The sequence below is a fragment of the Myxocyprinus asiaticus genome, chromosome 28, assembly GCF_019703515.2.
Source record: "Myxocyprinus asiaticus isolate MX2 ecotype Aquarium Trade chromosome 28, UBuf_Myxa_2, whole genome shotgun sequence".
NCBI classification, from domain to species: domain Eukaryota; kingdom Metazoa; phylum Chordata; class Actinopteri; order Cypriniformes; family Catostomidae; genus Myxocyprinus; species Myxocyprinus asiaticus.
Window position 1 is genome coordinate 11,537,836 of NC_059371.1, and position 16,650 is coordinate 11,554,485.

Here is a 16,650-nt window from a genome sequence, read left to right on the forward strand (position 1 = left end):
CTCTAGTGGAATCAGTCTTTATGTATACTACCCATACGTCTAGTGACACTAAGAAGTCACTTCTGAAGGTTAACCCCTCTTTACCTGCACAAAAGAGTGTTGCCGCTTGGCAAACACCTCTTGTTATGCAATTTGCCCAACTTCTGTTTGGCTAGGAGATTTTTTTTACTCTCTCCTCATAGTGTAAGAGATAAATTCTATCTCAGGTCATGCAGCACTCTTGGGTCTGCTGGAGAGTTGGTCCCTAAAAATATGTTTTAACTGCCTCCCAGTAAGGTAAGTCAGCTATCACATTGTTTTAATCCTATGGTAAGATTAGGAAGAATGAACAATTCTCCTATCGGTCAGTTAAAACACTTCCCCTAGAGGAAGTCTCACTCTATCACCTTAACTGCTTTCCGACATGGCAGAGCAAATTACTGGGATCATTTAATCTAGCAATTGTTTCCTAGATTCTGCTGGTGGCACCTTTTATAACCATGATCAAGGACTGTAAATTCAGTCCTCCCTCCAAACAGTTCATCACCTCACCTGAAGTGAGTTCTGTGGAGAAAATTGTCTACCCTCAGACTATTACAGTGTCACTGAGGTGTCACTCACTGTCCCAGATTCTTCCCCACTTAAGTGCTAACTTTCTACCACATTTTTTGGTAGCAAGCGCAGCCAAATCGGTATTGTGGCAATGTGGTATATGGACCCCTACCGTTGACTCATCGACGTAACTTCGAGTGAGCGACTTGAAAATGAACGTCTAGGTTACTATTGTAACCCCGGTTCCCTGAAAGGAGGGAACAAGACATTATGTAGCCTTGCCACAATATTGATTGCCACTAAAAAGGTTAAAGGTTTCCTCTCGCATCTTCAGTCGAATGTCCTGAGGAGGCTGTCTTCCAATCCACCTTGTATATGCTCACTAAGACATCTGAAGATGGAAAACCATTCAGAGAGATTGGGGCTCTCGGGAGTGGGGGGGGGGGTGTCATCCATTATAAGCGTTGAGCGGGGGGGGGGGGGGGTTATTTGGGGGGGAATGTTGGAGGGGTCGAGGAGGCCGATTGCACAACCTTTAGTGAGCCACTGGCACCCCCCTATACATGACGCCCCTATGCATTACATACCTTGCATATATGGTTTTTGCACCACCTTTCAGGGAACCGGAATTACAATAGTAATCTAGAAGTTTTCATAGTCATCGAGCTAGCTTAGCGGAGTTGTCTAACCAGTGTTTGTGTGGTTTAACACATACTACTTGCAGATTGTGATAAAGCATGTTAAGTAGTTAAATTTGAAGAGTGTGCTGAAAATGTGAATGGTGTCATGCCAATCACTCAAATCAAATCATCGAAATTGCCTTTTTAAAGTTTTTAAAGGTTCCTCTAGTTTCTCTGGGAATTTTATGTTGTTTTTTTCTTTGTTTGTTTGGATGGTGATCAAACTCACTGACCAGTAAGATTTCTAAAGCCAGTATTCCAGATGGAAGCTGAGCTGTTGATGTTGTTGTTCTCAGATGAGTTGTATTTTACATTAAAGCACATTATGAACCATAGTGCTTTTTGCTTTCATTTATGGTATGGGTAGAACTTTTTCAGAGATTGCCAGAACTTTTTCTGGCAAAAATGTTTTTGCGCACATTCATGCTGTTTATTTACACCAGACTAGGTGTAAACAGGTTTGGTGAACAGCTGTATTTTATTCTGGGATACTATGAAGGATAAGTGCTCAGCTTACATTTTTTAACATGTCAAGGGTGTTTGTGAGAGAGTTTGAATCACCTGAGAATGTGTCTTGCTGATATGGTACTTTACACCGCTCTCAGAGCTAAACTCCTTCTGACAGAGCAAACAGGTGTACTTCCCCACATCGCCCCCTCCCTGTGCAGAGAGCAATTACAGCAGTGAGAGTGATGTTATTACAGGCATGATGCAACTATGGCAAAGAATGCAGAGGCATTGTGGTACCTTGTTGCAGTTTGCCAAGTGAGCTTTAAGTCCAGATACACTTGAGTACACAGCTTCACAATTCTGTTATGAAATAAAGGAAAACTCATTTCTGAACAAAATTCTAGCAAAATTTATTTATTTATTTATTTATTTTTTTTAAGTTTCTTCAGCAGTTAAAATAATTGATCTATAAATATCATGACTTATAATCATTCACATGCTTTTATATTGGGATTGGAAATTGGCTGGGTCATCCTTGGAATTCTGTAATATTTCAGTCCCCCAGATGTTTCAAAGTGGTGGTTTACTAAAAAGAAATGTTAAAGCTTTTTAAAGATGTTGATATGTCCATTATAATTTAAAGAGAATTATTGCAGTACTATAATCTTTATACCAAGCTTTCTGTCTTGTCCCTGATGCACTACACTGAATTTGTAAAAAATAATAATAAAATGTGCACACTGTCTATAACTTTTGCCATTAATGTAGACATTTATTTGTGTTCCTTTGCTAAGAAAAATATTTACCAAAAAAAATATTATTATTATTTTTTATATATATATAAAAACAGGCTATAAAATTTTGTCCCTCAGTCTGAACTCAACTCCATCACACTAACCATTTTCAGTCCATAACATTTTTGGATTCACCCATGTGTGACATTATGAACCAGAGGGGACATCATTTACCTTTCCTAAACAGTGTGGTGCAGTGACAGGTAAGAAATATCATATTTTGCGTGTTCATATTTTGAAGTGTATTATAGTCAGGTGGGTATCGTCAAGCTTTACAATTCAACCCTGTCACATGAAATTAAGATCCTAAATCAGTACTTTTCAAAATTATATTTTAATCAGGGACTAAAAATAGTTCAAGGAACGAAAGCGAAAATCGAAAACAAACTTTTGCAGAATATAACCGAAAACATGAACAAAACCATTTTCAATTGTTCCGGAGTGAAAACGTTATTTTAAAATGCTAGTAATCGGTTATAACCAGTTAATTTCAATCCGATAATCATGAAACTAAAGGCCAAAGGGTTTATCACAGTACATTTTTGGAACTACACAACTTCATGTTACCAAAGAAAAGCAAAACATGTGATTTGATCCTGAAGGAAACTGCTGCAACACATTTCTTTGCCTAATTGCCTGTTGTGGATGGCACATTCTGTGAATGAAGACCTTTTTAACAAATATATATAAATACTACACATACTGTAAATGCATGGGTAATCCAGATACGAGGAAAACATTATTAGTTACATTAAAAGTAAATTTCTCAGTTGTTTCCAAGTCTTCACTGAATTATTGTTAGAGATATGATGCATTAATACAGATTTGATGCTGCCGGGTTTTGACTGAGAAGCAGATCTGTAATTAAATGATAGACAACCGGAATGAACCAAAATGAAAAACATTTCGTTTTTAGTCCTTGATTTTAATCCATAAATATATTTTGAATGTATTAATTTCTTAATAAATGAAGGTCTTCTGTCCAACATCACACGAGGAACAGTGGCCATTTTTAGCAAAATGTAGTTAAATGTAGTAAAACTCAAATGCAGTTAAAATTCCAAGTTGAAATATTACCGAATCCCAGGAATGACAGCCAATGAAGAATGTTAAATCTGAAAAACAAGAGTGTTCTTACGCAGTTGGAGCAGCAGATGAATCCTTTCTCCTTCACCTCATTCTTCCAGCTCTCCACAGTTTCGGGGTTAAAGCTGGGGAGGCCTGGTCGTGTGTAGTTGAGCTAACAGAACAAAATTAAACAAGAAAATTATGACTGAATTTTCCTTTTTGGATGAAATATCCCTTAAATATTTAGGGTTAGAGGTTTAGAACAAATCCCTAAATCAACATATGAGCAATAAAAATAGTGATGCATGCCTAAACAAACACCAACAAGCCAATGTTTACACAGGATTTATGAAAGCAGACTGTGTGCATGTGTGCGTACCCTTTTGATGTCTGGCACAAGGTCGTCTTTGATGCGCCGTTTGTTGCCCCAGTCTTTGGCCAGCTCGTCTTCTGCGATCTCCTGCAAGTGAAACACAGCCACCTGAGCGGAGCGCCGTCGCACTCTGCCGCTGGGCGTCCTGTCAAAATCCAGCAGCTCCTCCACCTCTGGCTTTTCCTCATTCCTCTCCCCCACCAGCTCCACCTGCTCCTCTGCTCTCTCCTTCACCTTCCCCCTGCCTTTCTTCAGAACAGGCTCTTCTTGCTCCATTTCCTCCTGCACTTCCTCCTTCCCTTTCCTCTCTTCCTGTTTACACTCCTCAGCTGTGAGCTACATGAGGTGAGGGGGACAGAAACAATCTTTGAGGCAAAGAAATTATTCTATAACGTGTATTACAGGCTTATCAAATTTAACAGAAATAATTTTCTTCCAAAATGTTTAGCCTATATACTGTACTTAAGTAGAGTAAATGCCATATTTAAAGGGATAGTTCACCTAAAAATTAAAATTCTCTCATCATTTACTCACCCACATGCCATCCCAGATGTGTATGACTTTCTTTCTTCTGGAGAACACAAAGATTTTTAGAAGAATATTTCAGCTCTGTTGGTCCATACAATGCAAGTGAATGATGACCAAAACTTTGAATCTCCAAAAATCACATAAAGGAAACACAGAAGTAATCCATAACACTCCAGTTGTTAAATCCATATCTTCAGAAGTTTTATGATAGGTGTGGGTGAGAAAAAGATCAATCAAGTCCGTTTTTTACTCTAAATCTCCACTTTCTCTTTCACATCTGAAAGTGAAAGTGAAGATTTAGAGAAAAGGGGCTTAGATATTGTTCTGTTTCTCACCCACACCTATTATATGGCTTCTGAAGATATCGATTTAAAGTAATCTTAAGGATTACTTTTATGTTTCCTTTGTGATTTTTGTATCTACAAAGGTCTGATCACCATTCACTTGTATTGTGAGGACTTAAAGAGAGATTTTCAAAAAATCTTCTTTTGTGTTCTGCTGAAGAAAGTCATACACATCTGGGATGGCATGAGGATGAGTAAATGATAAGATAATTTTCATTTTTGGGTGAACTATCACTTTAATGTGATGCAAATGAAAATGGATGTGGTTGGATGTACAGTAATAGCTCTTGTTACACTGTTGGAATTCACGGTCTGTCCCATTCTCACTCAATGGATAAAAACATTCTTAATGACCTTAAACTGGAAATATTACGCTGACTTTAAGGGGTTCCTCCAAATAATAACATCAAAAAATTAGACCTATTTTTTTCTTTGTTAAATAGACTCTGTAGAAAGATTTATCCTTAAAGTTTCATCTGGTGAATGATTGTCACCCAGGTGCATAACAGTTCAACATATTGAACAGACTATCCTGCTATCCTACAAATAGCAAATTTAAAAAAAGGTGTGTACTACATTCTACAGTAGGTCAATTTCAATGTGTCAGGTGGTGCTCTGGGTAAATGAATAATCAATAAAACCAGAATTATTTGACATTATTCAAATAATGTGGGATTAGGCCTATGCCGTGTTATCTGATCATATAATCTCACCGAGTGCGTGGGTGGGGTGGCAGCGGGGTGCTCAGAGCGCAGGTGGTAGTCACGGCCAGCTTTTGAGCGATAGGTCTTCCCACAGTGCTGACACATGAACACATGTTTCTCTGAATCCACAAACTCTCCGCCACAGCGTTTATGATGGTACTGATAACCAATCAGACTGGAGAAGTGAGCTGAACAGCCCTGTATGAGACAGAATTAAACATGCTTCATTAATTAACACACTGTTCTTGAGCCAAGGGCTTTCTCTAGGTTTATTGTCTGGGCACATGGTTCCTTTTAAGGGGACTGTTTGTTATAACTGTACACCAGGCAATGCCATTGAGTGTAATGCAACACTTTGGGAGCTTAAGCTGAAGATTAAGCCTGGAAGAGTAAATGATTAAACCATCAGTCTAAAGCTGTACTACATTAACATACTTCACCCAAGTATGTCACACATTAGTAACCACACCGCATTCCTCAAGAACTCCCTCCTCTGATCCCCTTTCAGGAATATTTCCCATTTTTCTCTCTTCAACATTGTCTCTACAGATCAGAAAATTTGTCATTTCAATCAGACAGCCCTGCTGAGAAGAGCAGTGTAGAACAGCATTTCTATACATAAAAAGAAAACTTATAATGAGATAATGACATTATCTTCATTCTTTCAGGAAGGGAAATCTTCTCTTATATAATTTGATCTTATATTTTCTTTAATCAGGGACTAAAAATCGTTCATCAGAAGTTTGTAAGAAGCACACTATACCAACCCCATTACCTTAATTTTCTATAGTAAACAACTGATTATTGAAAAAAATAATATTTGTAGGAATATCAGCATTAAATTTTCCTTTCCAATAAGCATATTTTTCAGGTGGGTGGGCGGACGGATGGATGGACACAATCAGATATATAGACAGACGGACAGACTATAGATAGATAGACAGACAGACAGACAGATAAATAGATAGATAGATAGATAGATAGACAGATACATACATACATAGATACATACATAAATAGATACATTGATGGCAACCACCAAAGACAAATTCGTACCTCATTGGGGCACTTGATTTGGCCCATGTGTTTGAGGACGTGCCGTATTCTCCCTCTCTCCTCCCCAACCTCATTTTCAGTCGCTGAGGGCTTAGAAATGGGAAACAAACACAACACAACACATTAGCATCTCTCCAGAAACTCTCCCCTAAGACTTTACAGCCAATGTGGTTCCAATCAATGTTTTCCAAAAGCCAGATGCCCAGCACTCTTCAAAACCTTTATAGAAGGGCCATTACTCAAGGCATGTTTACGGCAACTGTCAAGAATTCGGTTTATACAACACATCAGCATTGTACAACCCCAGTTCCGAAAAAGTTGGGATAGTATAAAAAATGCTAATAAAAACAAAAAGGAGTGATTTGTAAATTATATTCACCCTTTGCTATATTGAAAGCACTACAACTAAACATTATATGATGTTTTACCTTGTGAATTTCATTTTTTTTAAATATTTTTTTTTTTATGTACAGTAATTTCAAATCAGATGATTGCAACACACTCCAAAAAAGTTGAGACAGTCGAGTGTTTACCACTGTGAAATATCACCATTTCTTCTAATAACACTTATTAAGCATTTAGGCACTGAAGACACAAGTTTGTTACGTTTAAAAGTGGAATTTCCTCCATTCATGCATAAAGCATGTCTTCAGCTGGACAATTGTACGGGATCTTCATTGCCGTATTTTGCGCTTCATAATGCACCACACATTCTCAATTGGAGATGGTCAGGACTGCAGGCAGGCAAATCTAGCACCTGAACTCTCTGCTTATTTGGCCAGTATGTGGTTTGAAGTTGTCCTGCTGAAAATGCCAGGACATCCCTGGAAAAGATGGTGCTGGATGGCAGTATATGTTGCTCCAAAATTTTTACATATCTGTCTGCATTCATGGTGTTCTCACAGATGTGCGAGTTACCCATGCCATGGGCACTGACACACCCCTGACCCATACAGACACTGGCTTTTGGACCTGACGCTGATAACAGCTTGGATGGCCCTTTTCCTCTATGGCCTGGAGAACACAATGGCTGTTTTTCAAAAACTATTTGAAATGTGGACCCTTCAGACCAAAAAACACGGTTCCACTGTTTTACTTTCCATCTAAGATGAGACTGAGACCAGAGAAGTCGGCAGCGCTTCTGGACAGTGTTGATGTATGGCTTCTGCTTTACATAGTAAAGTCTTAACTTGCATCTGTGGATGCAGCGGCGAGTGGTGTTGACTAATAAAGGTTTACTAAAGTAATCCTAAACCCATGTTCATGATATCCATTACAGATGAATGACGTTTTTTAAGACAGTGACGTCTGAGGGATCAGAGATCACGCACATTCAGAAGTGGTTTTCATCTTGCCCTTTACGCACTAAGATTTGAACAGATTCCTTGAATCTTTTAACTTTATTGTGCACTGTAGAGGGTGAAATGCCCAAAATCCTTCCAATTTGTCTTTGGGGAACATTGTTCTCAATGTTTTGGATTATTTTCTGAAGCATCTGTTGGCAAATTGACAAGTCTTGAATGATCCTTGCTCTTGAAGGACTAAGCTGTTTTTAGAAGCTCCTTATATACTATTACACGATTGCTTCATCTGTTTAACATCTGTTTCACATTGCCTTGTTATTTCAACTCGTCAGATTGTTTTTAGTCTTAAATTGCCCCTGTCTCCACTTTTTTTGGAACGTGTTGCAATCATCTGATTTTAAATGACTGTACATTAACAAAAAAACAAACAATGAAATTCACAAGGAAAAACATCATATAATGTTTAGTTGTGGTGTTTTCAATATAGCAAAGGGTGAATATAATTTACAAATCACTCCTTTTTGTTTTTATTAGCATTTTTCATACTGTCCCAACTTTTTTGGAATTGGGGTAGTAAATGAGACATTTACTACTTTGAGGCAAACACAAAGTCTGGGCTGTGAGTTAAGTTCTGTACTGAAAAATTAAGTCACAGACAATTAAGACTCAAACATGTTAGCGCTAGCACCCAGAGGCACACAAGACACCAAGAGCTGATAATGAGAAGGTAGACAGAGAGAGAGAAGGTATAAAAAATGTGATGAGATAGTAGTAGTTTTTTCTACTTTGGTCTATTATTGGGGTATGAAGTGGTTAGTTGCTTTACATGTTAGTCAGATGGCCTCTTGCTGTCTAAGTGGGTGGTTTTTGGCCAGAATAAGCTGCAAACTGGATTAGTCTTTATGATGAATATCAAAAGTTTGGCTCTGTGAGACAACTCACTTAATAGTGTCTATAAATCATCCACACATACTCAAAGAATCAGAGATCTGAATGCACTTCTTCATTAATGTTTCATACTGTTTCCGAGACAACTGGTTGTGCATAATTTAACATATTTCTTTGGAAACATTGGTTTCCGCTAATGCACAAGGTTGGCAGATTAAGCAAATATCATCGACCCACTTTAGCCATTTTGCTTTTACAGAAAACCTCATGAGGGATATAAAGGATAACTTCATAGGCTGGAATTTGATTGGAAAACTGTACTCGCTAAGCTGATTACCATTATTTGCCTTGGAAAAATATTACTGGCAAAAAAAAAGCTGTTAATATCTTTGATATGTTGGTCTAATTATTACAGTTGACATAAGACCACTTTAAAATACATTTTAGTGACTGTGAGGTAAAATTTAGTAACTTTTATTTTCAGTTTGTCCATTTAATTTAGTTTAGTTTTCATTCATTTTCACTTTATGACTGTTAGTATTAGTTTACTTTTTTCCAGTGTTTTCCAGTTTCAGTTTAGTCATATATTTTTATATGTATTTTTAATTTTAGTTTGAGTATTTTTAAGTGCTACCAAACATGTTAACTGATATACAGTATGTAGATACGCTTAAAAAAAATTATTGCATTTGACATGAAAACTGTTTTATTCAGTTCTGTGTGATTTTTAAAGATTTTAATCAAGGAGGGTTTTAAAGGTTTTAAAATTTAACACATTTTATAATATACTGTATATAAAAACCTGAAACTATAAATAATTCATGATCATTTTTATTTTGAGTAGTTTCTGATTTGAATTAGTTTTCAGTTGTCATTTTCAGGATAAACACACTTGCTAGATGTGAGCTATAAGGTCTCCTCACATATGTGCAGTTAATGGTTAAAGGCTAATGGATTCTTTAGGTCTTAAAGTAGTGCTGTAGTATGGAGACGGTGTCATAACTCTGAGATGTAATAGAGATTAGAGGCTGATGTGTCTGTGGAGTGGCCACTGGTTTCTGTAGTGGTCATGTAATAATGTAATATTAAACACTGTTTTGCTGCACATGCACACACACACAAACACTCACCTTAATGTGGTCAGCCATACAGTGGTAGTTGAGTCCAGCTTTGGATCTGAACTGCTTCTGACACTGGTGACATTTGAGAGCGTCCCGTAGCTGCAGGAAAGAGGCCAAATGTTAATGATGTCATCCTCCATAAAAAAATGACATTTTATATTGGATGTTACAATCATACATAATTTATTACAGAAATTACTGTGAAATAACTTGTTTATATACAGCATATAATAATGCTAATATTTGTGGCAATTAATAATATGCTAAAATTGAATAATTTCAATACCACAGTGAAACACCAAATTTTCATACTGAAAAACATTGTTTTTTGTGAACATCGAAACAATGCATTCCTATTCACTTACTCACGTTATGGCCCGAAATTTGATGCCAAAGTGAGGCTTATTTTCTTTTCCAATAGGTTGATATTTTTACCTTTGTTTGTAGAAAACTCTCACTATGAATAAGATTTCAGCTGTTGGGTCATGTTTTCGGAACCAGACTGATCTCACAGTGAAATCAGAAACAGTAGGTTGACTTTTCTTTTAGCTAAATTTGGTCTGTGCAAACCGACATTCGAAACACTGTCCCCAGTGGCCAAAGCAGTAAGTGTTGTTCGGTGCATGGGAATGTGTGAGCTCCATTTTCAGGTGAAATGTCTATGGATGGGCGCCAAAAGCGAGTTGTGAAGCGAGTTGTTTTTAGCTGTACAGGCTGTAATACAGTAAAGAGGAATGTAATTTTATAAACTGTACCCCCCAACCTAAACCTAAACCTAACCATCAGTGAAGTAAAAATGTAATGTAACCTTCGAATCGTGCACATCACTGATTATGCAAACACAATTACTTCCTAGTTTCAACGCAGTATCCGAACCCGGGCCTCCCACGCTGCTGATGCAACGCGCTTCCGGTCGCACCGCAGGCTAAGGTAAACGTACTTGAGATGATGCAAATATGTCTGAAAGGAGATGCCTCTTGTCAGTGAGTCGGCATAATGTGTGCGATCCTAGGGTACCGGAATTCTCCGCAACAACATGCCGACTTCCCTTGTGATCATGTTGCCCAAACAGGCTTTCCAAAACTGCCCGAAACACACTGTACTATTATTAGTAATAGTAAATGTTTTTCATTGCCATTAAACTTCCTATAGAGCGCTATCAATAGGCTACGGAAATCTTTATTGTCAGTTGTATTTTGCATAAAGCATGTGAATGACTGGAGAGCAATTCGCTTTCTTTCAAGTATGCAAACCACTTGACAAACATTTAGTGCTGAATGTGAATAAATTTGGGGTGGAAAACATTGGATGATTATTGTAATGTTTCTCTTTGCTCTTGGTGTACATAGGCCTTAGGATGTAAAGCTATACTGCACTAACATCAAATACACAAATGAGGAACAATAAGGTCAATGATTATTGTTTTAATACATTTCTTTTGCCATAAAAATTCTTCTTTAATGCTCATCACAGGTGAATTAATTTCAAACAGTGCTCAGAAAGAGGCCAGAGAAACTGCAATTACTCATGACCCCACAATAACGCAGCTGATCGATAGACTTAATAGACATGTCATCATTTTTATAGAGTTGTGCTTTAGACTGGGATGGCACTATAGGACTCTACTCTACATGCAAACTGGGTAGGGCCACTCTCTACATCTCCCTCACAGACGGCCAATCAATAAAGTGCTCCTAATGGTTCCCTCTGGCCCTGTGCGCGGGGTCCTGAGAGAGAGGTGTCTAATTGCATGCCTGAAACACTCCCCTCTCCACTTCCTCTGTGGTTTGGTTGTACTGTAAACAACAGAAGGAAAGTCATATATTAAACTTTGATTCTTGCACTTTTGTTCCTTTATTTTTCGACTTTCTTTTTATATTGTACTGTGGCCCCAATGAGTATTTGGTCACTTTAGCCACACTTAAAGTGCATGAATGTGTTGGAATTATAACAAAATATAATAATAATAATAATTAATTATAATTATATTTATTTATCACACATTACACATTTGCACATATACAGTGAAATTCTTTTTTTCACATATCCCAGCTATCAAACCAAGTTGCATTTAAAGAAAGATAGCACCCTTTTTAAGCAAAATGTTTAAAACTTTATAGTTGGTGGTCCATAGTTAATGTGTTTGTCACAGTCTGTCTCCCTTGTGTTCCCTAGGACTCTTATTTTGAAGTGTTTCCCCCAGACTACATTACCCATCATGCACTGCTCTCATCACTGCCATCTGCTTCTGATTGTTCTCACCATTCCATTTCATCATTAGCTTTTGTTTGTATAAATACCCCTTAGTTTTTGTATTCCTTTGTCAGTTCTTGTTTGTTTGGCTGTCATTTTTATTAAAGCCTGCACATAGATCCTATGTCTCCTGTCTCATCTCAGCAACCATTCATTACAGTGTTAAACTACACCTGTATTTACTCTGCTGGAACACCAGTTGGATAAAAGTCATTGCAAAAATGCCAAGAACACTGAATTTGTTTGCCGATGCCACTTCATTTGATAGTGTGCTATCTAATGCAATGTGTAGCTGAAGTGTTCAAATACTTTTTGGGGCCACTATACAGTACATGTGAAGATTATGTGCTCTACTGTATGTGGTTCTGTGTTAAGTTTGCCAGAGAAGAACTTCTGTAGATTTTTTTTTGCATTATATTCAATGTGTTTAGAAATACTGAGAAAGATGTTCAATGTCTTCAATGGTTAAGAGGGGTTGTATGACAAACCCACTGAATGATCCACCAGGACTGTTTGGTTTACCAATAACAGGAAAATGACCTTTAGACGTCAGAATAATCCATGTGGATTCCTCATGAGGTCAAAGCGAACGTCAATGAGAGCGGTCTGTGCTGACATCTGATGATGTCCCTTGATAGATTTCTCATGAGGAATAAGTCACATTTAATCAATTATGAACTGACGGCGATATGCTGAGAAAGAAAAAACAAGTTTCTTAAACAGGGACTCAAATGTTTGATTTAAAGCTGAAGTTTGCAATTTCTACACTGTTAGCATCACTAAATGGAATTGGAAAAATAATGACTGTTTTCAAATAGGTTTTCATACACTCCCTCTGTCTGCAATTGGTCAAACAAACAGATAGTCCCACCCCAAACTCACGCCATTGGTTGAGCCAATGCTGCTGTGTTAAGCTGGTCTGAAAGCTCAAACATACAGAGCAATGTATTAATAGAGTTTTTATAATTTTTGGGGTAATAAACCAACAAATTGCTTATGTTCTCTGAGTATTAAGATGGATTAGTAGAAAGTATTATTTAAATTACACCTTTATCACCTTTCTATCACCAATATCACCTTTAAACAAATCCTAATTTTCTATTGAGAATGCTGAGAATAATTTGTAAAATCATTAGGGGTGGGGGGGAAAAAAATCATTTCAGCAGTGCATCGTGATTCTTTCTTAAACGATTCTGAATTGATTCTCAAAAGAATCAGAATCGATTCTGAGCTCAGTTAAACCATGGCAGTGCAGTGGCGCGCGCCAGAGACAGATATAGAAACAAAGACACACGTTAAGTGCATACACTAAAGTCAAGCGCACAAACACTACTGTTTGCAGACTAGGTGTATAAATCACATGACCATTTGTGCCCGAATGAAACTACGATCCTGAAATTATTTCACAAAAACATGCACATTGCAGTGGAAGAGTTTATTTGTGATAACATTTAATTGGCTTTTGCTTTTTTGCGCACACATGCTGATAAGGGTTTGAAATCCATCGTAGGGGTCGTGAGAAAACAGATGGAACAGTGCATATGAGATGCTTAATACATTACTGTAGTAACAACCATGCTATTTAAACCGCTTTACTATCACCTGTGCAGGAGAGGAGAGGAGAAGCTGGAAGCTGCACTCTCATAGAAGCAGATATATCTCTCATCCTGGACCAGCAACGTCCAGTTGTGGTTCAAATTTAAAATGAATATGCATGGCATTTATTCATTTTAAATAATAATTTAATACTATTAAATGATTAACAATGTTTTAAACACAAAATATACATATGATCAGTTGAAGTATTTAATAGTAGCCTATTCAGTGTGTTTTGAAAGAGAACCAATATTTTTTTTTTCTTTGCTTTTAGGAGATTTTTTATAAGGTTCTAAAGAAAGAAACCGAAAAACTGTGAACTCTTCTAAACTATAGAACCATTTACTTAATCTTGTGGATATTCCATGTTTTGTTCACAGCTCATACTGAATGTAGAAGGCCAGTTTATGTAATGTGACTCGTTCTGATTTTTGAAAACAGCTGTTAAATAAAAAGCCGTAAGGGATAAAATAGAGAGTAAAATGTTTTTTAAATGGGAGGACAAGATGCATCGTGTTTCTTTGAGAATCGTTTTATAATCGAATAATTACCCTTTAAATCGTAATCGAATCAGGAAGCCAGTGAAGATTCACACCTCTAAAAATCATTCCTCTAAGCCTAAATGTGAGGTGTAAAATTGACAATAGTAAGTTAGCCAGGTGGCCAGAGTGATAGGTAGTGCAACGCCTCACCTTCTGACAGATCTCCATGTGCTTCTTAAGGCCGTGGACGGTCTTGCGGGTGACAATGGAGCATGTGGGGCAGACCACCTCCCCCCTCTCAGAGATGGTGTTTTGCCACTGGACTTCTGCAGGGGGCACTAAGATAGAAACAAAGAGAGACAGAATACAAATACCCAGGTCTGCACACAGGTACCAAGTTATTAGACTCTGGGAGTATGTTGGCTACATATTTTTATTACATGGCTCTCTGGAATCCTTAATTCTGAATGGTCATGGTCAATTGCAGCATTCTACAGTCAAATATTTGTGTATAATGACCACTAAACTGCATAATTGACTGTTGTCCTACTTACTATAGTCCCAAGCAACCAATTCTCTGGGTTCAGTGGGCGCATGTTGCATTTCCACCTCTGGGCACAGTGGGCCCCATGGTGCAGCTCCACCTCTGGGCTCAGTGGACCCCATAGTGCAGCTCCACCTCTAGACTTAGCGGGCCCCGTTATGCAGCTCCACCTCTGGGGTTAGTACAGCCCCATGGAGCATCCCCGAATAATTATTATACTCTATCCCAAAAGTACATATGCTGAGATATGAAATCTTTACAGGTACTTTTGTGTGAATTGTTGATTTCAATTCAATTGTTTAAATATGGCTAGAAAAAAATGCCCTCACACAGGTATCAAGTTATCAGACTCTGGGAGTATGATGGCTAAATATTCTTATTGCAGTGCAATAAGGTGCAGCCCCAGCTATTTATTTTAATTCTATCCCAGAAGCACATTTATCGAGATATTACATTTTTACAGATACTTTTTTATTTTATGTTGATTTAACTTCAATTTATTGTTTTAATATAGCTAGAAAAATATGCCTTCACACAGATGCCAAGTTACTGTATCAGAGTCTGGGAGTTTGATGGCTAAATATTCTTATTACATATGGCTCTCTGGAATACTTGATTCTGATTGGTCAATCGCTGCATTCTGCGGTCAAATATTTTCATATAATGACTGCTAAACTGTATAAATGATCTTGTATCAGTCTGTAGTCTCTTTTTTCTCAAATAATAAAATAATTTCAACTGAAATCAGCATATAATTTATTAATTTCATAAGTAGCAATGTAATAAGTGAGATAATGTACATTCAGTGGTTCATTACCACATAATAAACTCCTTCAGGGTGATACAAGAACTCCCTACTTTGTGTCAGGGTCCTGATCACCCTGTTGTTGATGTTTCTTTCTTTCGATAATGACCGGCTGATTGTTTATAATTCCTTACTCATATATTGTTCTAAAATGTTATTTTGCCAGCAATATCAGCTTTCATGTGTGCTCTGTAGTTATTGTGATTCTCCCCGTAGATACTTGATAGACCATGTTTACACCTGGTATTAATATCTATAACAGGTGATCCAATAACACGTGGCCAGCACTAAATATAGGTAAAAAGGGTCCAATATGTCTTGGAGACAGTGTAATCAAATCCCATAACCACATCTGAAGGTCGACAGGAACACATGTGATTGAATTTGTCGTAAAAAAATAAGACAATCTCCCCTTGAAAAGCACAAATGATCACAGTAGATGTGTTTGAACTATTATTAACAGGTATAAATGGGGTCATACAAACAGAGAAGAGAGAGACCTGAACTGATAGCAGCAGACTCTTTTCTGTTGGGAGCTGATACTGGCTGCTTCCTATGGGTCTCTTCAGTGAACGGAGGCCCCTCCGCCCTCTTCATCCGGCTGACTTTTAACTTCTCCTCCACCTTATTCATTCCTGTACAACACACAACACATTAAGAGAGAGCAGAGACCTCAAAACAAACAGAGTGAGATGGTTTATATTCTGTAAGTAAAAATTGGAAAATCCCCCTTAAAAAGCACAAATATAGAGATTAAAACTGCAAGAGTCTAAACTTTCAAAGCTCCCTGCCGTACAGGGAGAAACAAGGGTGATATACAAGAACTCTCTTTTGTGTTGTGGTCTGTGTCTCCTGGTGCAATGTGTCTTGAATATGGACTATTATACATTCAACAGGAAATGAAACACCTATATAACATCCCTATTAGCACCGACAGGAGTAATTATTACTATAAAAAGCGTAAGGCTTCTGATGGCAAATATACAGGAGGGAAAATAGAACTGAAATCTTGAGGAGTATTACTCGAATGGAGACTAAGATTGAATTTTGAAAGTCAAAGTCAGAGATTCATTTCAGATTTTTTATATGTAAAACAAGCACTGCTGTGAGGGAGCAAGTCATGGCATAA

General features: G+C 37.5%; 1 protein-coding gene across 4 annotated transcripts in view; it reads right to left on the reverse strand.

Annotated features, from left to right (window-relative positions):
- Window positions 1-16,650, reverse strand: part of LOC127419229 (zinc finger protein 512B-like) — a 103,259-nt gene that overhangs the window by 13,256 nt on the left and 73,353 nt on the right. For all 4 annotated transcript variants that reach the window (XM_051660467.1, XM_051660465.1, XM_051660464.1 and 1 more), the window contains 9 exons: window positions 16,022-16,156; window positions 14,383-14,510; window positions 9,851-9,940; window positions 6,529-6,618; window positions 5,482-5,670; window positions 3,903-4,232; window positions 3,594-3,695; window positions 1,959-2,021; window positions 1,773-1,871 (listed from right to left, as the gene is read on the reverse strand). In XM_051660467.1, coding sequence (XP_051516427.1) covers window positions 1,773-1,871; window positions 1,959-2,021; window positions 3,594-3,695; window positions 3,903-4,232; window positions 5,482-5,670; window positions 6,529-6,618; window positions 9,851-9,940; window positions 14,383-14,510; window positions 16,022-16,156 — 1,226 coding nt within the window. The remainder of the gene's footprint in view (window positions 1-1,772; window positions 1,872-1,958; window positions 2,022-3,593; window positions 3,696-3,902; window positions 4,233-5,481; window positions 5,671-6,528; window positions 6,619-9,850; window positions 9,941-14,382; window positions 14,511-16,021; window positions 16,157-16,650) is intronic.